The 26997-nt window shown below is 43.6% G+C and overlaps 1 protein-coding gene across 4 annotated transcripts in view; it reads right to left on the reverse strand.

Moving 5' to 3' along the window:
* LOC138755002 (misshapen-like kinase 1) overlaps positions 1-26997 on the reverse strand; it is a 406606-nt gene that overhangs the window by 244477 nt on the left and 135132 nt on the right. For all 4 annotated transcript variants that reach the window (XR_011351978.1, XM_069920129.1, XM_069920126.1 and 1 more), the window contains exons 4-8: positions 18846-18971; positions 13454-13564; positions 9212-9302; positions 5818-5948; positions 910-964 (exon numbers count right to left, since the gene is read on the reverse strand). Coding sequence is in view for 3 of the 4 variants with exons in the window: in XM_069920129.1 (XP_069776230.1) it covers positions 910-964; positions 5818-5948; positions 9212-9302; positions 13454-13564; positions 18846-18971 (514 nt within the window). In the remaining variant the exon portion in view is untranslated. The remainder of the gene's footprint in view (positions 1-909; positions 965-5817; positions 5949-9211; positions 9303-13453; positions 13565-18845; positions 18972-26997) is intronic.

Here is a 26997-nt window from a genome sequence, read left to right on the forward strand (position 1 = left end):
GGCGATGGTCCTCCATTCTGGAGACGTGACCCACCCAGCGCAGCTGGATCTTCAGCAGCGTGGACTCGATGCTGTCGACCTCTGCCATCTCGAGTATATCCTGCATATTTACATGCCCATCTAGAAACCTCTTAAAAGCTCCCATCACATCACAGGCATTATTCTCATCATCAATTTAAAAAGAACCATTAATAAAAGAAGACTGGCAAAACGTGAAAAAGTTTAGACGTACAGCACGGTACCTGGCTATTTCGGCCCATGAGCCTGTGCCATCAAACTGACCTACAATCCCTGGTATGTTATGAACGAATGGTGGGAGGAAACTGGAGCTCCCAGGTAAAGCACACACAGACACGGGGAGAACATACAAACTCCTTACAGACAGTGTGGGATTCAAACCCTCATCTTGATTGCTAGCAGTGTATGGCGTTGTGCTAACTGCTACGCCAACCGTGCCACCCAGATAACATTAGAAATCACTGGAAGTATTTTGCAGGCCAGTTCGTATCTGAGGCACACTTAATAGTTCGGAATAAAGATTTTTAAAAATATTTCATCATACAGCATGGTAAAAGGTCACTCCAATTACATCCAATTAACCTACAAACCCCATACATTTTAGAAGGATGGGAGGAAATGGGAGCAACCGGAGGAAACCCACGCAGACACAGGGAGAATGTACAAACTCCTTACAGACAGTGCCAGATTTGAGCCCAGGTCACTGGTGCTGTAACAGCGTTGCGCTAACTGTGACGTTAACCGCACTGCCCCTTCACCAGAGCATGAAACTGCTGTGCCCTTCAATCGTTTCCTGCTTTTATTTCAAATTTCTGGTATCTGCAATATTTTGACACAGAATGAATAGGAACCTTCTCCTTTCCTAAAATCTGATTAAAGATAGAAACTTACGTGGAGCTCCTTCTGCCATTTCAATTGCAGTAATTCCCAAAGACCAAATGTCACTCTGCAATGAAATCGAATGGAGAGAGTCAAGAGAAGAGGAAGAAAAAAATGAGTCGCTCACTTTATTAACAGAACTTTGCTTCTTGAATGTTGGCAATTGATAAATTGTTCAAAGTAAACATTTAAACTAATATATTTATGTTGAAAATAAACATATGATGTGATTTACTGGGATCGCTGTCTAAAGATGGCTTGTAAAATATGTGAGGACCCCCTACTACCCCACACGCAGCATCTTCCAGCTACTCCCGTCGGGGAAGAGATAGAGTATCAGAGTCAAAACCACCAGGCTGAGAAACAGCTTCTTCCCACGGGCAGTGAGAATGCTGAACTATACATACAAACCCTTCATGACTCTACTATTTAACTAACAATAATATTTAATACAGATATACCCCACTTTACAAAACTAGAGTGTTCCTAGGAAATGTTTGTAAACCGAAATGGCATAAAGCAAAGACCCAGTCACTACTATTGAAGGCTATTTTCACAAAAGTGAAAACCCATTCAAATCCTTATGTAAAAACGAATGTTCGTAATTCCAGTATTCGTAAAGCGGGGTATACCTGTGTTTGTATACACATTCTGTGCACATGTATCTTTTGTCAGTATGTGTGCTTGCAGGATGTTGCACCGAGGACCGGAGAATGCTGAGTTATATTTGTACAATCAGATGATAAATAAACTTGAACTTGATCAATGCATAATGAGTACAGCAGTGGTTCTCAACCTTCCCTTCCTACTCACATCCTACCTTAAGCAATTCTTTACTAATCACAGAGCACCAATGGCATAGGGATGACTTAAAGTGGGATGTGAGTGGGAAGAGAAAGGTTGAGAACCTCTGGAGTACAATATTTGCAGTGATTACGATACAATGAAGAGAAACAAGCAAAACACATTTGCATTGTACTGCTCTTATCACACCCCCTCCAGATTTACTTTGTCCTACCAAGCAGCTTTGTAGTGCGGTGATTATTGTTTTGCATCTTAATTCATTCAAAGGTGTTCTATGAACATTTGGTCCAATTAGAAAGGATAAGTCATCTTTTACTAGTTTTTTATTTCCAATTTCCCAAAACAAGAATCTCAGGGCTGTATATGATATCATGTATATACTCTTGATAGTAAATTTTAATTCTGAACTTTGAAATTTGTAGTGTGATTCAAACTCTCATCTCTGGGCCAATGGTTCAGACCAGTGGATACCAGTCTGGTAAAGATGAAAGAAATGAACTTCAGGACCAGGAATGAACACATCAATAACTGCAGTGGAGAGCACCAAGTTCCTTGGAGTTCACTTGACTAGTGACCTATTGTGGACATCTCCTCGCTCATCTGGAGGGTGTAACAGTGACTGTATTTCCTGTGAAGGCTACTGGCAACTATTTTGTCAACCTTCTACAGGAAATCTACTGTCTGGCTGTCAGCTGCATCAGGGTGTGGTATGGTTGGTTGCTGCAGAGAAATGGATCAGAGGTCACAGGAGGATAATCACTGGAGTCTCCCCCGACATTGATGTGATCTATTGGGATCATTGTCGGAAGAGAGCATGGAAAATCATTGAGGATCCTTTCCAGCTGGCAGGTTGAGGAACGGCTTCTTCCCAGAGGCAATGTCTACCGTAAGGAAGACAGAGAGTCGCCCGTTACAGCAATGAGGCCCCAACAAGGAATGAACTTGCAACCTCTGGTTTACAGGGCCAGTGCTCTAACCACAGAGCTATCAGAGCCTCTGAATACTGAACGACCAAAGGAACTGTTCACACAAAACACCCGAGATGCTCATATTCACAAAACAATATCTGTTTATTTATGTATATGAAAACATGTCCTGGGTATGTAGTGTTTGTTTGTATGTGTGCTATGTCTGGTTGTGGGTCTGCATGTTTTGCACCGAGGACTGGAGGACACTGTTTTGTCAGGTTGTACTTGTGTAATCAGCTGACAATAAACTTGAATTTAACCACAATGCTTCTGGAGCCAAATGTGGCTCAGTTAGGACTGGTCTCATCATCCACGCGGAAGGCTGCAAGTTCAACTTGGATGTTCACTCAAGCGGTTGCATCTTTCAAATTGCTGCTCTGTCGAGTACACAACAATCATCCCATAGATCAATAATGAGCAGGGTAGTTTCCCCAGTGGCCTGGCTAATATTTATAGCTCTTGCAATGAATGACTTTGACATGGCATTGACTATTACATGAGTATATCTTGTAAATATTTTTCTTTCTGTAGGTAATCTGACCTATCCAAATGGATTCTATTTTTGGGGGGGGTGGGGGGGGGGGGGGTGGGCGGTTGAAGGAAGAGAGAAGGATTTCCTGGAATTAGCCACAGGTTTCCACTTCCTTTTGTGTGTCCTTGAAGGTGAGTGGGGTATGAAGGATTTTGTTAGACTGTCTTAAATAATGCTATTTACCCACCCGAGAGAAGACAGTCATTAAATCATTCTTAGTGTTTCAAGATGGTGAGCCCTTTTCAAGATGGTAGCGTGGCAGTAGCCCACAGCAGCCTCTCCAGACCTAGTGGTACAGTAACTCCCTAAATAAGTGCTGTGCACAATCTTTGATTGGATGAAGATGGACATTGGAACACCGTGAGATGGGTGCTGAAATAAGGGAATCACCAGGCAAGAGCAAACCTCCGAGAAGAAGCTGCAAAGTTGGGCAGAATCAACTGCTAAGGGGACCGAGGCCTCTGTAGTGGAGATGTGTCAGCACTGTTTGTTGCCGGTGGTTGAGGAGACGGTGTGGCATAGTAGTAGGAAGAGGTGTCCCATCGTGTCCGAGCGGGAGAGTCATGTGCTCGGTTCGGGGGTCTTGGAAGATGCGACGTCCTGGATCGCGGGGGCTTGTGGCAGATGGTGTCATGAAAACCCATTCAAATCCACACTGATCCCATTGCCCCGCTCTCTGCTCACAGCCTCGTGTCAGTCCCCACACTGATCCACTGCCCCGCTCTCTCCCCACAGTCCAGTGTCAGTCCCCACACTGATCCACTGCCCCGCTCTCTCCCCACAGTCCAGTGTCAGTCCCCACACTGATCCCACTGCCCCGCTCTCTCCCCACAGTCCTGTATCAGTCCCCATACTGATCCCACTGCCGCACTCTCTCTCCACAGCCCTGTGTTGGGCCCACAGTAATCCCACAGCTCCACTCTCTCCCCACAGCCCTGTGTCGGTCCCCACAACTGGTCTCACTGTCTTGCTCTCTCTCCGCCTGCAGTGGCCTCTCTGGACCGGGCAAATGGTTTCTTCATTCAAGCTCGTGGACGTTTTAACAACTAGAGTCTAACGTTATTGCAACTTGTCTTTACTGTGTCCATTGCCTAGGTTTTGATAATTCATGTATTATAGCACTATCTTTTAGATATTTTAAGTAGTTTTGTGTAAATTGTAGTTTTAGTGAGAGAGAAATAGTTTGATGTTTTGGTGTCCTGCGGGATGGCAGTCGCTCACAGTGGCATCTTTGGACTTGGTGCTACTGTCCGTACGCTGTTTTTGTAGTTTGTGCTGTTTTTATGCAGCAGGGTGGTTTTAAAGTGACAAAGAAAGGTGCTTAAACTTGAACAGAAGTGAAAGTGTGGACCCAAATGGCTATGTTTACATAGGAACATAGGAAGTAGGAACAGGAGTAGGCCAAAAATGGCCCATCGAGCCTGCTCCGCCATTCAATACGATCATGGCTGATCTAATTTATGACCTACCTCCACCTACCTGCCTTCTCCCCATATCCCCTAATTCCTCTATCATGTAAAAATTTATCTAACCAAATTTTAAATATGTTTAATGAGGCAGCCTCAACCACTTCTCTGGTTAGAGAATTCCAAACATTCACTACTCTCTGGGAAAAACTATTTTTCCTCATCTCTGTCCTAAATCTACTCCCTCGAATCTTGAGACTGTGTCCTCTCGTTTTAGTTTCCCTGGCCAGTTCAAAAAACCTTCCTACATCTATCCTATCCATACCCTTCATAATCCTATATGTTTCTATAGGATCTCTTCTCATTCTTCTGAACTCGAGCGAGGTTTAAACTTGAATATTTCGGCCCTGGGAAGGGAACGCATCTGAGGCCTGATGAAGAATCTTGCCTTGAGTTTTGTATGGAAGAGGACACATCTTGCCTTGCGAAAACACGATGCTGGAGAAACTCAGAAGGTCACGCAGTGCACTTTATTTAGCAAAGATAGAGATACAAAACCAACGTTTCTGGTCAGAGCCCTTCATCAAGGCATGAGCAAAATGTAGACATGTGCCCGAAAAAAATGGAGGTGAAGGCAGAGGCCCACAGGCAAGTGATAGGTGGATGGAGACAAAAGGGGTGGAGAGCTGGAGGAAAGAGCGGGATAAGGAAAAGAGGGAGAGACCGGCCTAACAGAAACCAGAGAAGTTGATGTTTATCTATCCAGTCGGAGAGTACCCAGATGGAGGGAGCAGTTCCTATTGGAAGGAGGAGAGGGCAGGCTGGCCACTCTCCAACCAGATGGCATTAACATTGACTTCTCTAGCTTCCCGTTCTCCCTCTTTTCCCCGTCCCTGTATCTCCTTTCCCCCAGCTCTCCACCTTTTCCTTCTCCATTCCCCCTCCCTCTCTTAACCACCTATTACCTCCTGCCTGTGAGCCTATGCTTTCCTCCCCTCTCGTCCCCCACCATTTTATTCAGGCAGCTGTCTATATTTTGCTCACACTTTGATGAAGGGCTCAGACAAGAAACATCTTTGCTGTATAAAGGACACTGTGTGACCTGCTGAGTTTCTCCAGCGTCAGGTTTTTACTTCAATCTCCGTGTCTACAGACCTCATGATTCACATGGGCAGAGAATACATCTTGACTTAAATGATTCTGTACGTACCCTATAATCGTAAGTGGCATCGGGGTTTTCATCGCATGCAATGACCTCAGGGGCCATCCAGTACGGGGTCCCAATGAATGTATTCCTTCTTCCGACAGTCCTGTCGAGTTGAGCACTCACACCAAAGTCAACTGCAGAGAAAGGAAAATTGCCAACATTGAGGATGAACAAAAACATTTATTATTCCTTGTACAGATCTGCGCCAGTTAACGCCCATGATACATTCTGTGAAATTGGGCGTATGCAATGTGGACATTGTGCGAACACCATATTATGTACTTAGCAAAGCTATATGGGATACTGTAGTGTACCTGTAAACTTTTTATTTGTAAGTAGGGATCAGTGTGGTGACAAACACGGGGCCGTGGGCAGAGAGCAGGGCAGTGGGATTAGTGTGGAAACTGACACAGGGGCATGGGCAGAGAACAGGGCAGTGGGATCAGTGTGGGGTCCGACAGGAGGCTATGGGGAGAGAGCAAGACAGTGAGATCAGTGTGGGGACCGACACAGGGCTGTGGGGAGAGAGCGGAGCTGTGGGATTACTGTGGGCCCGACATGGGGCTGTGGAGAGAGAGCACGACAGTGGGATCAGTATGGGTACCGACACAGGGCTGTGGGGAGAGAGCGGAGCTGTGGGATTACTGTGGGCCCGACACAGGGCAGTGGAGAGAGAGACTGACAGAGGACTGTGGGGAGAAAGTGGGGCAGTGGGATCAGTGTGGGGACTGACACAGGGCTGTGGGCAGAGAATGGGGCAGTGGGATCAGTGTGGGGACTGACACAGGACTGTCGGGAGAGAGTGGGCAGTGGGATCAGTGTGGGGACTGACACAGGACTGTCGGGAGAGAGTGGGCAGTGGGATCAGTGTGGGGACTGACACGGGACTGTGGGGAGAGACAGCAGTAGTCGGATCAGTTTGGGTGTGCAGTATAGAATTTCCTGTGGCTAGCGATCGCTTTTTCTAAATTACTGAGGACTTGCTCGCGGTGAGTGAATAATTATGGGTCCATGGATGTATATATGTGGATGGACGTTGCTCGAATGGAGCTTAAGCGGCGGATACCTGTACGTTTCTTACCCATACCACCCACCTGCTCCCCTCCACCACTTGCACCAAACCCGCTATTTTTTCTTGCATGCAGTTTTTAATTTATCCGCTGTTTGTCTAGATCATCAAACTTTCCTTGCTCCCCTTCTAATTAACCCCTTCATCCACGTCTTTTCCTTTACTCTGCACTCTTAAGAGTTACTCTCACACCCGCTATTGACGTGTTTGACTCAAAACCAACCATTTCTGTTAAAACCCATCATCCTGGAATGTTCTTGGCGATCCACGCATTTTCTCCTTTGCTTCTTGTTCCAGCCACAGTAGTGTGTCATTTAAAGCTTTGCTTCCCTTTATACAATCCTGCTATTCCTTCAGTTGAATGGGTTCAATTACTATTATTCCATAACAGGCATTCTAATAGGAACAAGCCAACATTTCACTGTATCCTATTTTCTGCACACTGGGAAGTATAATGAGGAATCCACAGGTAATATCAAGGTAGGAAAATACTGAATCCAAAAAAAATGAATAAAAAATTAAAATACAGCCTCTTTTACTTCACCTCCTGCATGATAATTTGACTATCCTTCCAGTCACTGTCAAACAGAGAGAGTATAAAATTGCAGGTGGACGCTGCTTGCTTTGCCAATTTACATTCGAAATGCGCTGCTTGCTCCTTGGTAGAAATCGTCACAGGTTTGAGAAATGCCGTTCAAACTGTTTCGCGAATGGTACCCACTGCAGTGATTCGCAAGGTCAATGTTTAGAACTCTTGGAACAAGAGTACAGTAAAATTGCTGGCATCCGGAATTCGAGCAACCAGCAAAAAAAAAATTGAAATGAATAAATTGATTTAAAATAAGCAAGAATAAAGAAAAATTTAATTTAATTTTTTCCGAAGATGGGAGCAAACATTCTGCCAGCAGAGCGCCCCACTTGTGCTCTGCCCACAGCAGTTGTTTGAATAAAATTTCAATAAAGTTGTATTTGAATAAAATGGCGGCACCCAGAATGAAGAGCCTGTCAATGCTGCTCACCACTGGGTGACTCTCCCAAAGTGTCTCTCTGCCTAGTCAGAGTCTTTATCTTTATCAGCATTTAAGTCAATTAGTAAAGCTTTATCTGTAAACCTCGGGGGGGAGGGGGGAGGTTAACTATGACAGAGGCACAGTTGGTGTAACGGTTAGCACACAGTGCCAGAAACTGGTGTTCAGATTTGTACATTCTCTCCGCGTCTATGTGGGTTTCCGCCCACCCTTCAAACAAAAATGTACCGGGGGTTGTAGGTTAATTGGACAGCATGAGCTCATGGGCCTGTTACTGTGCTGTATGTCTAAATTAAATTAAATACTGTACAATACTTTGGTTGGCTTTTTCCAGGAGGTATCTCTGATCAGTGGAGGGAGTGTAAACAGAAAAGACTCCTGGAGTTCATTCCTGGGAAGGCAGCTTTCCCCAATCACCAAACAGTTTACAAAGTGAGTTTAGAAGAATGAGAGGTGACCTTTCATCAAAAGGAGAGCAGATGTTCAAATGTTTCCAATGTGACTGGCACTAGTTCCATCTGTTTGGAAAGGCTTGAATGAGGGTACAGAATTACATGTTAATGGGACAGTCACTTCAAAATTAAGAAACATTTTTTTCTCTTGGAATCACTGTGAACACATTCAAGGAAGTTGTTTTGTCCAAATTTCACAAGTTAAGTTTTTTGATTTTGTGCAGAAGACCACAGATCACCTTCACTCCAAAGCACAAAATACAGTGCTGTTATCTGCAATTTGAGCAACTGGCAAAATTAATTTTTTTTTTTTTTTTTTTTTGCAGAAAATAAATAATTAAAAAACATAGAAGTTTTAAATTGGAGCACGTTATCATTAGTTCACCAATCAAGCAACACGTAACTTCAAGCAACTGGAAAATTCACTTATTCATCATCGACCAATGCCCATGGGCGCCGGATACCAGAGGTTTAACCATTTCCACTGAGAGGCAGAATCATAGAAAGGTAATCACCAATCTCTCTCCATTCTCATCTACTTTTCATTGAACATATTTTTGGTACATTACCCAAATTGTTTGTATTTATATGGCAGAACAAAGTTCTGTGAAATTTTACAGTCAGCGACAATAAATAATGCCTCAAAAAGAAAAAGAAAATTAGCACCATTTCAAAAAGGAGGGATGGTGAAAGAAGAGTGGTTTATAGCAGATGTCAAAGTGCATCTCAGGCAATCAACTATCCATCATGTTTGAAGAAACCTTTACTTCCATTGTGTCCTAACTGGCACGCACGTCCAAAATATGCTAAGAAATGGGCTCTGCCCAGTAAAAATGGCAGCACCTTACCGAGTTTCACTTCAGCATTCTCTGTCAACAGCACATTCTGTCCCTTGATGTCCCTGTGAATGACTTTGTGCGCGTGAAGATGTGTTAAGCCCTGTCGACAAGACAAAGAAAACTCAAAATGCTGACAATTTCAAACACATATTTAGCTCTTCTCCTTCATTTTTACTGTGAATTCAAAGGAAAATTGTGAAGTAATAAAAACAATAGCTTAATTCTGATATTAAATTTATTTATTTACAACGCAGTAGAAACCCATTCCGGCCACTGAAGCCCAATTAACCTACCAACCCCGTACGTTTAGGAGGGTGGGGGGAGACAGGAGTAGCCGGGGAAAGCCCGACAGAGAGCGCCGGATTCTTTCTTGTTTTTAAAGACATATGGTATGGGTTGCTCTTTCGGCCCATGAGCCCATGCTGTCCAAATGCCCCAATTAACTTCTAACCCCTGTTCGTTTTGAAGGGTGGAAGGAAACCCGGGCAGACATGGGGAGAACGTACACGCTCCTTACTGGCAGTGCCGGATCGGAAGCAAGGTGCTGCTGCTGTAATAGTGTTGCGCTAACCGTGCTGGTTTGGAGGACAGCTCAGCAATAGAGACCTCGGGGTGGAGAGTGGAGCAAGGCACAGATATTCTTTGACATGGACAGGACGTGTTTTAAAAACAAGAGATCAGGAGTTTACCCTTCAGATGCTGCATGACTTGAGAATTCCAGCATTTTCTTTTTTGGTGAGCGCATCACAGTATTTTGATTTTGTGCAGAAGAATGCAAGTTTGGAGAAGAGTTTAAACATTGATTAGGTTTCAGCTGGAGCACTGAACATAGATTTAGGTGCCTAAGTAGAAGTTTTGCAAAGTAAAATGGAGATAAGTAAAATCTCCAAAGTAAAAATATAAAGCAGAGAGAAATAAAAACATGGTGCAGGTCAAACAGTGGACTTTATACAGCAAACATAAAGATACAGAACCAGCGTTTCAGGCTTAAGGTCTTCATCAAGGCACAAGCAAAATGTAGGCAGGCGCCCGAACAAAATGGCGAGGAGGAGAGAAAGAGGGGAGGTGCAGGGGGCCCCACAGGCAGGAGAAAATAGGTGGACAAGTGAGGGAGGGCACAGCGGTAAACAAAGGTAGGGGAGATGGCTCTGTGAATGGAGAGGGAAGGGGGTGGAGAGCTGGAGGGGAAGAGAAGTAGAATGGGGAGTGGGCTAGCGAAACCGGAGAAGTTGACATTAATGCCATCCCGTTGGACGGTGCCCAGACGGAAAATAAGGAGCTGCTCCTCCAATTTATAGGTGGTCTTGTTTTGACAATGCACAAATTCTGGTTGAATGAAGAGACTTTCCTCCAGGGAGGAGAGTCAGTAATCGAGGGGTATTTAAGGTAATTGTGGATGTGGGGAGGGGGAGAACCAGGAGAGAGGCAACGAGTCCCTGAGGTGGAATGCGACCCCACCCCACCCCCCTAAAAGAACTGAATCTCATAAAACCTTTTGCTTTTTAAGAACTATGGGGTCAACAGCAGAGGATTGGAGCCGATTGGACAATCACCAGGAGCCGACAGTTTCTTTTTGTCTGCAAGGTTCACAGATAACTCCAATTTTATTATATTCATCTGAACCATGTCCTTTTGAAACGTGTGTAATATATAAATGAGGCTCACAAAGGTGATTCCGGGAATGATAGGATTATCATACGAGGAGCATTTGACAGATCTTGGCCTGCATTTGAAATTCAGGAGAATGGGAGGGGATCTCATTGGAACATTTTGAATGTTGAAAGGTGTGGACAGAGTAGATGTAGAAAGGTTGTTTCCCATGGTGGGAGAGTCTAGAACAAGAGGGCACAACTGAAGGATGTGGAGGAATTTCTTCAGGCAGAGGGTGGTAAATCTGTGGAATTTATTGCCACAGGCAGTTGCAGAGTTCAGGTCAATGGGTGAATTTAAGGCAGAGATTGATCATTTCTTGATGAGACAGGGCAACAAAGATTATGGGGAGAAGACCAGGCAGTGGGGAAAATGGATCAGCTCATGATTAAATAGTGGGGCAGACTCAATGGGCTGAATGGCTTATTTCTGCTCTGAAGTCTCATAAATTTACAATAAAAAGCAAATATAGCTTTTTCGTGGCAATGTCTGACCAGAGTCTGCCCATTTCCTGGAGGTGCTCAGAAGTCACTGTGAAACAGGGGTTCCCAACCTGGGGTACATGTACCCCCAGTGGTACATTTGCACTTTTCAGGGAGTACATTGGGTCTGAGAGAATAACCACTACTATACAATACATGGTGTAATCTGCAGTCAGATTGCACAATGTTGTGTTTTTTTTATCTTTAATTTTTAGGGGTACACGGGAACCTATAAAAATGCCCAAGGGGTACAGAGGAACAAAAAGGTTGGGAACCCCTGCTGTAAAATGTTGCCATAGTATTTCAAACAATTCTGGCACCCAGCACAGTTGCTGACCCTCATCTTTCCTGCATTTTGGAAAAAGAGCTGGGGCTTTAAAACTTGACGACACTGACAGTCAAATCGGCACCCACAGGGTCATTCACAAAAAATTCTTAATGCTGCAGATATGCCTTGAAATAAATGCAATTATTGCAGCTGAAATCTGATGTAGCAAAAAAGCAAGAACTAAGTCAGTGAAAGGCAGTGACAAGCCACGAAATTCAATTGTTAAATGTTTGGATACACTGAAACTTAACTGGCTGGGTTTTCGTGCTTCAGGCATGCTACTTTAATGGACAAGGACCATTCCTCTTGCCCCACTTCCCCTTCTGTTAATAATCATTGGGAATAAAGTTGCAGAAATACAACCACAGTCAGGCAAGCATTACAGGAGAAGCAGTGACATCCAATTTTAAGAAGGAAGTACAAGCCATTCGGCACGATTTGAAATCTTGGACAATATTCTTGATCAGCCTCAAATTATTTTATTCTGAGTGGGTGGAAGCAGAAAGGTGAATGTGTTCGGGTTCCATTTGGTTTTGTGAAATGCAGGTTTACTATCAAAAGTCAAAACCATATTGGATGGGATTTGGTACCAGTTACCACCAGTGTTCTACAGGGTTTAGCGTTGGGGCCACTTCTTTTTACGTTGTATGTTAATAATTTGGATTGTGGAATAAATGGCTTTGTGGCTAAGTTTGCAGATGATACAAAGATAGGTGGAGGGGCAGGTAGTTGAGGAGAAAACGGAGAGGGTTAGGAGAAGGGGTAAAGAAGTGGCAAATAAAATACGATGTGGGTATTGAAGAAGGAATAAAAGGGCTGACTATTATTTGGACGGGGAGAAAACTGGGTGACACGGTTGGCACAGCAGTTAGCACAACGCCTTTACAGTGCCAGTGACTGGGACTGGACCTAGGTTCAAATCCTGCGCTGTCTGTAAGGAGTTTGTACGTTCTCCCTGTGTCTGCGTGGGTTATCCCCGGGAGCTCCGGTTTCCTCCAACCCTTCAAAATTGTACTGGGGTGTGTGTTAATGGGGTGTAAATTTGGACTCATAAGGCTGAATTGGCCTGCTACAGTGCTATATGTCTGAATTTAAATTAAAAATCTGGAGCTCTAAGGGGATTTTGGAGTCCTCAAGCAGGAGACCCTTAAGGTTAACCTCCAGGTTGAAGAAGGAGAATGCAATGTTGGCATTCATACAGTGCCCTCCAATGTTTGGGACAAAAGCACTTTTGTTTCCTTTATTTGCAGCTGTGCTCCACAGTTTTAAATTTGTACTCTTGTACAATTTGTACAATTGACATCTGATAAAGTGCACATTTTAGATTTTATCAGAAGGTATTTGACTCTTAAATTTGCTACCACGGGTGTCTGTGGAGGTCAGGTCATTGGGTGTATGTAAGATAGAGATGGATAAGTATCTGAATAGTCAGGGTATCAAAGGTAATGGGGAGAAGACAAGGGAGTAGGGCTGAGTGGGGGAATGGATCAGCTTACGATGGAATGGCAGAACAGACTCAATGGGCCAAATGGCTTGCTTCTGCTCCTATACCTTCTAGTCCTATGGGATAAGCTGCTCAGAGGTCAAATGCACCACGCCAATATTCAGTTCATGCAATCATTCAACCCATTTCAAGTTTCTTGAAGTGAATCGTTCAGATTTTGTGGCACACAGCTTGAGCAGGTGTTACTTTCAAATTTTCACAAACGTCTTTTGTCTGAAGAGGTGGCTCGCTGCAAGGAAGGTTGATGAAAAACAGCAAAAAAAGGGATTCAGAGAATGGTCAACTACCCGGAGGATTTCTCGACAGATGTAGGCAATCCATTCTTCCTTCAGAGCATTTCCTTTTGTATTTTTGACCAGGTCGGTGACAGATCCAGCTCCGCAGAATTCCATGACCAGCTGAGAAACAGAACACAGAGGATGACATAAATAAAAGCACATCAACACGGGAAAAGCACTAAAAAGATAAAGGGAGTTCTGACCAGGATATACGATTAGGAGATGGGTGGACAGCCAGTGCCTTTATCCCAGGGCAACAGAAGCAAATACCAGAGGACACGGTTTAAGGTGATGGGAGGTGATTAGCGGAGACATCAGGGCTAAGTTTTCACACAGAGGATGGGTGACAAGAAGGTGGAAGGTGGTACAAAAGGGACATTTAAAAGACTCCTAGATTGGCACTTGGATGTAAGACAAATATAAGGTTATGGTGGTGAGGGATGGAAAAATGAGATTGTTGTAGAGTAGGGTTACATAGGTTGGCACAACATCAGGGGCTAAAGGGCTTGTACTGTGCTGTGATGCTCCAAGATCCATGCCACTGGACTTTCAGACAGAGGGGCAGATGACAGCAACATTTTGGCCTGCGAATGCAGATTACGGAATGCCTGGTGTGTCACCTGCAATTAATCTCAGCAGACTGTTACCAGCTTTAGGTATAAAAAATTATTCTGGCAAAAAGAAAACCTTGCAAATTACTGCTGCAACCTACTGACTGTAATTGATAGCAAACCTCAATGATGTTGAGGTACCTTACTCAGCTCAGGGTGTACCAAACTAAAGCCCATAATCCCCCCACCCTAACCCACCCCCCTCCCCCCCCCCAACAAGAGGAGATCAATCATAACATCAGTTAGTTCCCATGGTTTGGAGAAACACCACTACTGTGCGGACAGGGGGATTCAAAAATTCAAACCCATATAATCCAAATACAGGCTCCAAGTTTTATGATTAAAAAAATTATCACTCAAATTATATGTTATCTTCTCCGATGCAATACAAGACCTCAACTCCATCTGCCATCTCCGAATACTCAAATCAGTCTCATTTTTCCAAGTAATTGCTAAACATTTTCTCACCACGGCTAACCCCAATCTCAAAAATGCAATTTGAAATCTAAACTCAACCTCTTAATGTTAGCCAACAAAAATAATGAAGGATCTAATGAAAATTTCACTTTCAGAATAACTTCTAAAAATTCTTTTAAGTCTATTCCAAAAAGGTTTTACTGTTTCACATGACCAAGTAGAATGTAAAAAAGAATCTACATCCTTATGACACCGAAAACATAAATTGGAAGAAATAAAATTATATCTCCTTAATTTTTCCGGAGTTAAATATAATTGAAAAATAAAATTATAATGAATTAATCGATCTTACATTTTCAATTTTAGTCATACTATTCCTACCTAAATTCATCCACTCATCCTGAGGAATAAGTATACCTAGATCTTTCTCCCATTTCAATCTAGATTTATGTAAATCCAATTTAGGCATTTTATTCTGTAATAAAGGGTACATCCTGAGGCAGTTTTCCTTGGTCCCAACAAAGCTTGAAAAACTCTTGCAGTTTGGCATGCAGAGTTTTGCCGCCAGCCTTCCAGACCTCTGGGGGGATTCCATCCATACCTGCTGCTTTGCCACTTTTCAGTTGTTCAATTGCCTTATATGTCTCTTCCCGGGTGAGGACCTCATCCAGCTCTAGCCTTAGGGCTGTTGAGGGAGCTGGAGCAAGGTGGAATCTTGGACTGAGCGGTTGGCACTGAAAAGAGATTGGAAGTGTTCTGACCATCGGTTGAGGATGGAGATCTTGTCGCTGAGGAGGACTTTACCGTCTGAGCTGCGCAGCAGGCTTTGGACTTGGGGTGAGGGGCCGTACACAGCCTTTAGAGCCTCTTAAAAACCCCTGAAGTCGCCAATGTCCGCGCTGAGCTGGGTTCGTTTGGCGAGGCTAGTCCACCACTCATTTTGGATCTCCCGGAGTTTGCGCTGAAGATGGCTGTATGCGCGATGGAAGGCTTGTTTCTTCTCTGGCCAGGACGGCTTTGTAAGGTGAGCCTGGTGGGCAGCTCGCTTCTTTGCCAGCAGCTCCTGGATTTCCTGGCTGTTTTCGTCGAACCAGTCCTTGTTTTTCCTAGTGGAGAAGCCCAGTACCTCTTCAGTGGATTGCAGTATGGTAGTCTTCAGCTGATCCCAGAGGGTTTCAGGGGACGAGTCCGTGAGGCGGATTGCATCCTCGAGGCTGGCGGCAAAACTCTGCATGCCAAACTGCATGAGTTTTTCAAGCTTTGCTGGGACCAAGGAAAACTGCCTCAGGACCTTCGTGATGCCATCATCATCACCCTGTACAAAAGCAAAGGCGAGAAATCAGACTGATCAAACTACAGGGGAATCACGCTGCTCTCCATTGCAGGAAAAATCTTCGCTAGGATTCTCCTAAATAGAATAATACCTAATGTCGCCGAGAATGTTCTCCCAGAATCACAGTGCGGCTTTCGCGCAGAGGAACTACTGACATGGTCTTTGCCCTCAGACAGCTCCAAGAAAAGTGCAGAGAACAAAACAAAGGACTCTACATCACCTTTGTTGACCTCACCAAAGCCTTCGACACCGTGAGCAGGAAAGGGCTTTGGCAAATACTAGTGCGCCTCGGATGCCCCGCAAAGTTCCTCAACATGGTTATCCAACTGCATGAAAACCAACAAGGTCGGGTCAGATACAGCAATGAGCTCTCTGAACCCTTCTCCATTAACAATGGCATGAAGCAAGGCTGCGTTCTCGCACCAACCCTCTTTTCAATCTTCTTCAGCTTGATGCTGAAACAAGCCATGAAAGACCTCAACAATGAAGACGCTGTTTACATCCGGTACCGCACGGATGGCAGTCTCTTCAATCTGAGGCGCCTGCAAGCTCACACCAAGACACAAGAGCAACTTGTCCGTGAACTACTCTTTGCAGACGATACCGCTTTAGTTGCCCATTCAGAGCCAGCTCTTCAGTGCTTGACATCCTGTTTTGCGGAAACTGCCAAAATGTTTGGCCTGGAAGTCAGCCTGAAGAAAACTGAGGTCCTCCATCAGCCAGCTCCCCACCATGACTACCAGCCCCCCCACATCTCCATCGGGCACACAAAACTCAAAATGGTCAACCAGTTTACCTATCTCGGCTGCACCATTTCATCGGATGCAAGGATCGACAACGAGATAGACAACAGACTCGCCAAGGCAAACAGCGCCTTTGGAAGACTACACAAAAGAGTCTGGAAAAACAACCAACTGAAAAACCTCACAAAGATTAGCGTATACAGAGCCGTTGTCATACCCACACTCCTGTTCGGCTCCGAATCATGGGTCCTCTACCGGCATCACCTACGGCTCCTAGAACGCTTCCACCAGCGTTGTCTCCGTTCCATCCTCAACATTCATTGGAGCGACTTCATCACCAACATCAAAGTACTCAAGATGGCAGAGGCCGACAGCATCGAATCCACGCTGCTGAAGATCCAACTGCGCTGGGTAGGTCACGTCTCCAGAATGGAGGACCATCGCCTTCCCAAGATCGTGTTCTATGGCGAGCTTTCCACTGGCCATCGTGTCAGAGGTGCACCAAAGAAGAGGTACAAGGACTGCCTAAAGAAATCTCTTGGTGCCTGCCACATTGACCACCGCCAGTGGGCTGATATCGCCTCAAACCGTGCATCTTGGCGCCTCACAGTTCGGCGGGCAGCAACCTCCTTTGAAGAAGACCGCAGAGCCCACCTCACTGACAAAAGGCAAAGGAGGAAAAACCCAACACCCAACCCCAACCAACAAATTTTCCCCTGCAACCGCTGCAACCGTGTCTGCCTGTCCCGCATCGGACTTGTCAGCCACAAACGAGCCTGCAGCTGACGTGGACATTTACCCCTCCATAAATCTTCGTCCGCAAAGCCAAGCCAAAGAAGAAGAAAGGGTACATCTCAGTTATAAATTCCTTCTTACCATTCTCAGTAAGTAAAATTTCACTTAGACCGTCTAGGTAACTGTAAAGTATGTCCCAAATTATATATATATCATATTTCTCTTTCATTCTTTGAAAAGAAATAAAATATCCTGCTTCATAACAATCTTGCACCAATTTAATACCCTTTTGATCCCATAACTTCAAAAGTTATGATTATTAAGTGTAAAGGGGAAAAACTTATTCTGATACAAAGGGGTTTTACCTATAACTTGATTTTTTTCTCCATTAATCCATTAAGTATTTCAAAACAGGTAAATTATAACTACTCAATAACTTAGGATTCCATCTATAAATAAATCGATCCATCCTCTTCTCACCAATTTGAGATAATTCATTAATAGCCCATATCAAAGATTTATCTATTTCAAACATCCTAGTAATAAATTTCAGTTGTGCTGCATCATCATAATTTTGATAATCATAATTCCTAATTCATATTTCGAAGTTAACTTTTGTAAAGATACCCTTACAATTTTATACTTCCATAAAAATTTCCTCACCAAAGCATTTAAATCCTTACAAAATTTTTATGGAATCTTACAAGGAACAGATTGAAATAAATACTGAATCAGAAGGAAAATATTCATTTTAATACAATTAACTCTTCCTATTAATGTAATCGGTAAATCTTTCCATCGATTCAAATCATGTTTAATTTTATACAATAATGGCAAATAATTTAATTCATTTAACTGACTATAATTGCAATCTACCTTAATACCTAAATAGTTAATCTGATTCAACCATTTGAAGTTCACAATATACCTACAAGAAGAATAGTCCATTTCACTCTTTTCCCATTTAATTTTATACCCTGATATCTCACCATACTGTTCCAATCTATCATGCGAACACCTCAAAGAATTCTGAGGTCCTGTTAAATATATCAAAACATCATCTGCAAACAAATTAATTTTAAATTCATCAGACTTCACCCTAATACCTTTTATATTACTATCTTGCCTAATCATCTGAGCCAAAGGTTCAATAACTAATGCAAAAAGAGCTGGTGACAAAGGACAGCCTTGTCTAGTCGATCTGGTCAGACATTTTTTTTTTCCCTTAAGATTTACTATGAATTAATTTTGATTTAAAAAAAAAATTAGATACACCTTCATAAACATGCATAAAGAGGCCCTTCTGGCCTACAAGTCTGTGGCACCCAATACCCCAATTAACCTACGACCCCGGTATGTTTTGAAGGGTGGGAAGAAACCGGGGCACCTGGAGGAAACACATGCAGAAATGGGGAGAACACAGAAACTCCACACAGACAGTGTCAGATTTGAACCCGAGTCACTGGTGCACTAACATTGGCATTATAACGGTGTTGTAAGGCTACAAGGGTTTAACAAGAATTGGGGCCACAAATGCAGTAACTATGAATTGTAATTCTCACCCAAAGTTGGTCATCGTGACCTGGAGGACTCTTCTTGACGAAAGCACCATAGTATGTGGCTATGTTTCTATGGTGCGAGTATTTCTTCAACATATTAATTTCTTGCTTGATCTCTTCTTCTTCATCCTGGATTTCAACAAAATTCATAAAGGTTCTTACAATGGTGAACACATGCAATTGAAGATATACTAATTTCAATGAGAATTGTTTAGAAGCAATAATGCAGGGGATTTTTTTTACTGGGGTTCAGCTCCAACTCACCAACCGCATTGTGAAGGAAGCACATCTGCACTTCTACTTCCTCAGGAGGTTTGGCATGGCACCAGAAACCATGGCAAATTTCTACCAGCTGCATCATGGTTTGGTATGAAAACACCAATACCCCTGAGAATAAAGCCCTCCAAAAGGATTGAGTAGATCTACAGGGAATGCTGCCGTCGACGGGCAGGAGCAATCATCAAAGACCCTCACCACCCAGCTGCCATCAGGAAAGAGCTCTAGGTGTCACAAGACGTGCACCCGCAGGTTCAGAAACAGCTGCTCCCCCTCCATCATCAGACTCTTCAATGACAAACTCAATCAGGGACTCATTTAAGGACTCTTACTTGCGCACTTTATTGATTCTCTTTTTGTCCTCTCTGTATTGCACAGTCAGTTTTTTTACATTCATTATCTATTTACAATTCTTTGTTTCTTTACATGTTACACTCTATACAGTTATTTTTGCACTACCCAATGAGTGGTAAATTCTGCCACACCTGCAGGAAAAAGAATCTCAAGGTTGTATGTGTTGTCATATATGTACTCTCAGCAGGTTGTGCAGCAGGATGCGCAGCACATTGCGCAGCGTTGAAAGGAAGCCAACGTGAGACCTTCATCGAGGTATGAGCAAAAGCCAGGCAAACGCCTGAATAAAAAGGTGTGGGGAAGAGAAAGGGGCAAGGCATGAGCACAGGCTAACAGATGGATATGGGTGGCTATGTGTGGGAGGGCCAAAGAGAAAAAAGCTGAGAAGTGATAGGTGGAAAGGGCAGCTCTCTGCATGGAAAGGGAAGCAGGGTGGGGAGCTGTAGAAAAGGAGACAGAAGGATAGAGAAAAGAGATGGAGACAGTGGAGAAACTGGATAAGTTGATGTTAATGACATCTGGTTAGAGGGTGCCCTGACAGAATATGAAGTGTTGTTCCTTCATTTTGTGGCAGCCTCAGTTTGCAAGTGTATAATGTCATAGACGGATATATCAGTGTGGTAATGGGGTATAGAATTGAAATGAATGTCCACTGGGAGGTCCCCGTAATTTCTGTGGTCAGAGCTAGGATGCTCGATAAAACAATCTCCCAGTCTGTGTCCAGTCTCTCCAATAAAGAGGAGAGTACCAGACTTCAAATTTCAGATTTACTGTCAGAGTACATACATGATTATCACATACAACCCTGAGATTCATTTTCCTGCAGGTGAGGCAAAATTAGTGCAAAAAAAAATCTCACAAGTGAAACGTTGCTTCACTTGGAAGGACTGTTTGGGGCCCCCAATGGTGGTGAAGGAGGAGGTGTGGGCGCAAATGTAGCATTTCCTGTGGTCACAGGGGCAGGTACTGAGGGGATGATTATTAGAAAGGAATGAGTGGATGAGTGGACGAGGGAGTTTCAAAGTATTTTCTGGTGAGGAATCTAGTTGCTGCAATCGAGAAAAATATCCATAGGTGCAAAATAGGGTCCATTGAATGTTATTGGGGCCAGAAACAAGATCTGGCATTGCACTTTCAGAAAGATCAATAGATCAGATGAGTAAACCTGTCTTCAGCACATTGGGTTATTGGATATATGGGAATTTAAAAGGTTAAAACTTGAGATTTTCACAGGGAATGATTTGGTTCCTTCGCCAAGATTATGTGTTCCTGAAATCAATGGAAACAGAAAACAAGACTATTGAAGTCACATAAAGACAGGCTTTTTTTTCCCAGAAAGGAAAATGCCAGATTAAATTATGGATTACTAAATGCCTCTATTTTTTTGAAAAGAGATCAAGGATATGAAAGTTTTTTTTTGTTACAACTGGTGAACAGATAATTAAAAGCCTGCAAAATGTAGGCCAAAGAATTTGCTTCCAGTGTCAAATTCATTGCAGAAAACATTTTTTCAGCTACATTTCTGGATGATTTCATGCCATTTCAACACGTGGAATTTTTTGTGAAATCTCTGCCCACAGCTAGATCCACCCCGTAACGAGCTGCAATTGCAAGCATGACGGCTTGCTGTTGAACACCCCCACCCAAGGTGTGGGCGTTCATCGGGCCAGAATTTTGTTTGCATTTTTTTTTGAAGAAGCTAACGTAACTGCTAATTCACTGAAAGGTCAACTTCACCTTCAAGAGAATCCCATGTTTAATTGAAGATATTGGGCAGTATTAACCTGCAGGCTGCCAAAATTTGGGGATTGTGGCAGGTTAGTCATACAGCATGGAAACAGGCACGGCTCCAATGCCAACCACTATATACAGCAATTCCATTTTATAATCTCTCCATGTTCCAATTAATTCTATCCTACCTAATCCCCCCCACCTTGATTCTTCCACTCACCCAATTACAATTTACAACAACTTACTCATTTGTATAATATATATATATACCCATATTTTTTCTTCTTTGGCTTGGCTTCGCGGACGAAGATTTATGGAGGGGGTAAAAAGTCCACGTCAGCTGCAGGCTCGTTTGTGGCTGACCAGTCCGATGCGGGACAGGCAGACACGATTGCAGCGGTTGCAAGGGAAAATTGGTTGGTTGGGGTTGGGTGTTGGGTTTTTCCTCCTTTGCCTTTTGTCAGTGAGGTGGGCTCTGCGGTCTTCTTCAAAGGAGGCTGCTGCCCGCCAAACTGTGAGGCGCCAAGATGCACGGTTTGAGGCGTTATCAGCCCACTGGCGGTGGTCAATGTGGCAGGCACCAAGAGATTTCTTTAGGCAGTCCTTGTACCTTTTCTTTGGTGCACCTCTGTCACGGTGGCCAGTGGAGAGCTCGCCATATAATACGATCTTGGGAAGGCGATGGTCCTCCATTCTGGAGACGTGACCCATCCAGCGCAGCTGGATCTTCAGCAGCGTGGACTCGATGCTGTCGACCTCTGCCATCTCGAGTACCTCGACGTTAGGGGTGTGAGCGCTCCAATGGATGTTGAGGATGGAGCGGAGACAACGCTGGTGGAAGCGTTCTAGGAGCCGTAGGTGGTGCCGGTAGAGGACCCATGATTCGGAGCCGAACAGGAGTGTGGGTATGACAACGGCTCTGTATACGCTTATCTTTGTGAGGTTTTTCAGTTGGTTGTTTTTCCAGACTCTTTTGTGTAGTCTTCCAAAGGCGCTATTTGCCTTGGCGAGTCTGTTGTCTATCTCATTGTCGATCCTTGCATCTGATGAAATGGTGCAGCCGAGATAGGTAAACTGGTTGACCGTTTTGAGTTTTGTGTGCCCGATGGAGATGTGGGGGGGCTGGTAGTCATGGTGGGGAGCTGGCTGTCTGACTGCAGTTTTCCAACATTGAACCTCTTTCTGGGGGCTTTATTGTTCCTGGGCTTTGGCTTGAAGTGAAGGTTGATACCCATATACACACATACATATAGTTCGTGGTCATTTTTGCTCTCGTTACATGTCTTCATCTCTCTGTCTGTCTTGTAGTTGTTCTGCAAATTTTCGTGCTTCCTCCGGATCCGAGAATAGTCTGTTTTGCTGCCCTGGAATAACTATTTTAAGTACCGCTGGGTACTTTAACATAAATTTATATCCTTTTTTCCATAGGATCGCTTTTGCTGTATTAAACTCCTTTCTCTTCTTCAGGAGTTCAAAACATGTCTGGATAGAAAAATTTTTTTTGACCTTTGTATTCCAGTGGCTTTTTGTCTTCCCTTATTTTCTTCATTGCTTTCTCCAATATATTTTCTCTCGTTGTACATCTTAGGAACTTTACTAAAATGGATCTTGGTTTTTGTTGTGGCTGTGGTTTAGGGGCTAATGTTCTATGTGCCCTTTCTATTTCCATTTCTTCCTGCAATTTTGGTCTTCCTAGGACCCTGGGGATCCAATCTTTTATAAATTCTCTCATATTCTTGCCTTCTTCATCTTCCTTAAGGCCCACTATCTTTATATTATTTCTTCTGTTATAATTTTCCATTATATCTATCTTCTGAGCTAACAGCTCTTGTGTCTCTTTAACTTTTTTTATTAGATTCTTCTAATTTCTCTTTTAAGTCCTCTACTTCCATTTCTGCGGCTGTTTCTCGTTCTTCCACCTTGTCCATTCTTTTTCCTATATCTGACATGACCATCTCTAATCTATTCATTTTTTCTTCTGTACTTTTAATTCTTCTTTTTATTTCATTAAATTCTTGTGATTGCCATTCTTTTACTGATTCCATATATTCTTTAAAAAAAATATATCCATTGTCTTGCCTTTCCCTTCTTCTTCCATTTCTCTGTGTTCTTCTTCTTCTTCCTCTGGGTTGGTCATCTGTTGTTTCCTTGATTTCTTTTTACTCTCTTCTTTCTTGTTCTCGTTGTTTGCTATGTTCTCTTCTTGCTGCTGTGCTGTGGCTGTCATTCTCAGCTGTGGAGATCGACTCCTCAGCTGGTCCCCCCTCCCGTCAGTGTTTTTTTTGTCTTGCGCATGCGCGGTTGCGCACTTTTGCTTGGCTCCGCGAGCCATTTTTGTAGTCCCGAGATCGGGACTTCGACTGACGTTAGGGAGCGGGCTTCTCTCTCCACAGCGGGCCTCCTCGGACAGGTAAGGCCTTCACCTTCTTCTTCCGATGTCTTTTCTTCTTCTCTTCTTCCCGTTGCTTTCGACTTTTCTTTCTTCGCTGCCATTTTCTTCCCACCTTTACTTTCACTTTATTTTAATTTTTGTGTTTGTGCCTTTGTGTTTTCTGTGTTTTTTTTTAACTTTTCCAGAGAGGGCTGGAGTTTCCCGACCGGCCACTACTCCATCACGTGACTCCTCCAACTCACTCATTTGTTATGTGGGAGAAATGACTGCTGCCCAGTGCCACTGATGTTCCATGATCAAGTGTTTTGAGCAGCTGGTGATGGAACTCATCAAGGTGCACCTTTCAGCAACATTGGACCCATTGCAGATAATGCAATAGACTTGACCCTCCACTCTGCCCACCTGGAGAACTGACGCCTCAACCGCCAGGCTGTTGTTCGTTGACTTCAGCTCGGCATTCAACACACTCATACCTCGCTGGGACTCAACATTTCTCTCTGCGACTGGATTCTGGGCTTCTTGATGGAAAGACCGCAGTCGATCTGAGTCAGCAGCAAAAATCCTCGAGTCGCACTGGCGCCCCTCAGGGTTGGGATCTCAGCCCGCTACTGTTCACGTTCCTGACTCACAACTGCTCAGCCAGATTCTGTTCTAACAGAATCATCAGGTTTGCGGATAATACAATAGTAGTTGGTCTCATCAGCATCAGTGATGAGATGCATCACAGAGAGGAGGTTGAAAGGCTCGTAAAATGGTGAGAGATTAATAACCTGAGTCTCGACATGGACAAAACATGATTGTGGACTTCAGGAGGACAAAGGTCCTTCGTTCTCCACTAAATATCAATAGCTCCATCATGGAAAGATTGAAGAGCACAAAGTTCCTTGGAGTGCATGTAAGGGATGACCTATCCTGGACTCACAACTCCTCCTCATTAGTCAGGAAGTCATTAGCAGCGCCTACACTTTCTAAGGAGGCGGAGGAGAGCAAGGCCACTGGCTCCCATCTCAACAACCTTTAACAGGAGCACAATCGACACTGTCTTGTCTGATTGCATCATTGTGTGGGACAGTAGCAGCAAAGCATCGGACTGGAAGTCTATACAGAGGATTATTAAAACAGCAGCACACCACTGGGGTCTGTCTCTCTCTTTCCTCTAGTGTCAACATTTACTGAGAGTGTTGTCTGAATAGGGCTCAAGCAATTATAGAAGAGCCTTTCCATCTGGTGCACAGCATCTGCAACCCACTACCATGGTGGTTCAAGAGAATCCAGGCTGGAGAATAGCTTTTTCCCATAGACTGCAGAATTAATGAACATCATCCTGTAACTGTGAAAATCATCTCAAATATTTATATATTTTATGCAATCATTATATATGGAGTACTGTGTGTTTTTGTGCACACACCTAGGCCTGGAGCGATGTTGTTTTGTCGGGCTGTATATGGACAATCAGGTGACAATAAACTTGAACTTGAAAACCTGAACATTTAATAGGATACCTGCACAGTCATGGGGACAACACTCAATTGCACAGACTAAAGGGCAGAGATGAGGATTGAACCTGGATCAATTGGGGGGTGGGGAAAGGCAGCAGCCACTCCAGAATTACGGAATGTCAAATCAATCAGAAGTACAACAATAAATGTACTGAGAACAATTAAATGTTCGGGAGCAGAATACGGAAGTGACGTCTCCAATAAATAAGGAATTCCTATGGTTTGGTGCATATACAATTGCAGTATAAAAAACCTGTTATCTGGAATTCAAGCAACCGGCAAAAGTATTGCAGAAAATAGGCAAAAAATACGGGTTTAAAATTGGCACAACTCGCTGTTAGTTCGTTGAATGCGCACCATGAAATCTCAAGCAACCGGAAAATTCACTTATACGGCATCTATCAATCCCCATAGATGCCGGATACCAGGGGTTTTACTGTACATTGTCATTTATAACTATACAATGAACAGACATTGATGTTGATTTATACCTGTCCTCTTTCCTTCCCATGTCCTCCTGGGAATACAGATACACAATTCCCTGGAAGTGGCATCACAGGTAGATAGGGTCGTAAAGAGAGGTTTTGGCACATTGACCTTTATAAATCAAAGTATTGATTAGAGGAGTTGGGATGTTATGGTGAAGTTGTATAAGACATTGGTGAGGCCAAATTTGGAGCATTGCATGCAGTTTTGGTCACCAAACTACAGGAAAGATATCAGTAAGATAGAAAGAGTGCAGAGAAGATTTACTAGAATGTTGCCGGGACTTGAGGAACTGAGTTACAGGGAAAGGTTAAACAGGCTTGGACTATTCCCTGGAGCGTAGAAGAATGAGGGGAGATTTGATAGATAGAGGTATGCAAAATTATAATGGATATAGATAGAGTAAATGGGTCGGCTTTTTCCACTGAGGGTGGGTGAGATACAAACCAAAGGACATGAGTTAAGGGTGAAAAAGGAAATGTTTCAGGGGGAACTTCTTCACACAGAGAGTGGTGGGTGTGTGGAACTAGCTTCCAGGGGTATGGGAGGGCTATGGAGGGATATGGAATAGTCTCAGATCAATGGGATTAGACAGGATGATAGGTTTGGCACAGACTAGAAGGGCCTGTTTTTCTGTGCTGTAATGTTCTATGGTTCTATCAAATATATAAAAATGAACAAAACTAATAATCTCTAACAATCTCAGTACGAAGTTTGATTGATTGCAAATCCCATTTGAAATTGCAGAATGGAGTAACTCGGGGTTCTCAATACTTGCAAAAGAATGGTGTGTGGACGTGAGGCTTTATTTATAGAATTGGGTTTGGTTCATTGAACATGATGAACATCATTATTTCCTTATTCTGTACTTGGCACCTTCAAGAAACCTTGGGAAAAAATTTAAAAACAGCCAAGCTCACAGTTTGTACTGCAGAACGAAAAGATTTGAAACATCAAGATGGGGGTTAGGGGTGCTGTCAGGCTTATTTTTTTTAAATTTAGACGTGCAGCACGGTAACAGGTCATTCTGGCCCATGAACCCGTGCTGCACAAATGCACTAATCAACCTATAAACCCCATATGATTTTCTTTGGATGGAGGGAGGAAACCAGAGCAGCCAGAGGTAACCCATGCAGACACGGGAGAACGTACAAACTCCTTACAGACAGCACCGGATCGAAGCTATGTCACTGACGCTGTGCTAGTGTTATGCTAACCATGTCACCCTCAAGTTTGAAAACACAGAGGAAGGCTGTGGGAATACAGTGGGTGATCATTTAGGTAAGAAGAGCTGGGGCACAGTGGGTACAGCTGCTGCTTCACAACTCCAGTGACCCTCTCCAATCCTGATTTTGATGCTTTTTGAAGAAGTTTTCCCCCAAATACTTGCGCTTCCTGCCATATGCTAGTTGGTAGT

Source organism: Narcine bancroftii, chromosome 2 (assembly GCF_036971445.1).
Source record: "Narcine bancroftii isolate sNarBan1 chromosome 2, sNarBan1.hap1, whole genome shotgun sequence".
In the NCBI taxonomy this organism is placed as follows: domain Eukaryota; kingdom Metazoa; phylum Chordata; class Chondrichthyes; order Torpediniformes; family Narcinidae; genus Narcine; species Narcine bancroftii.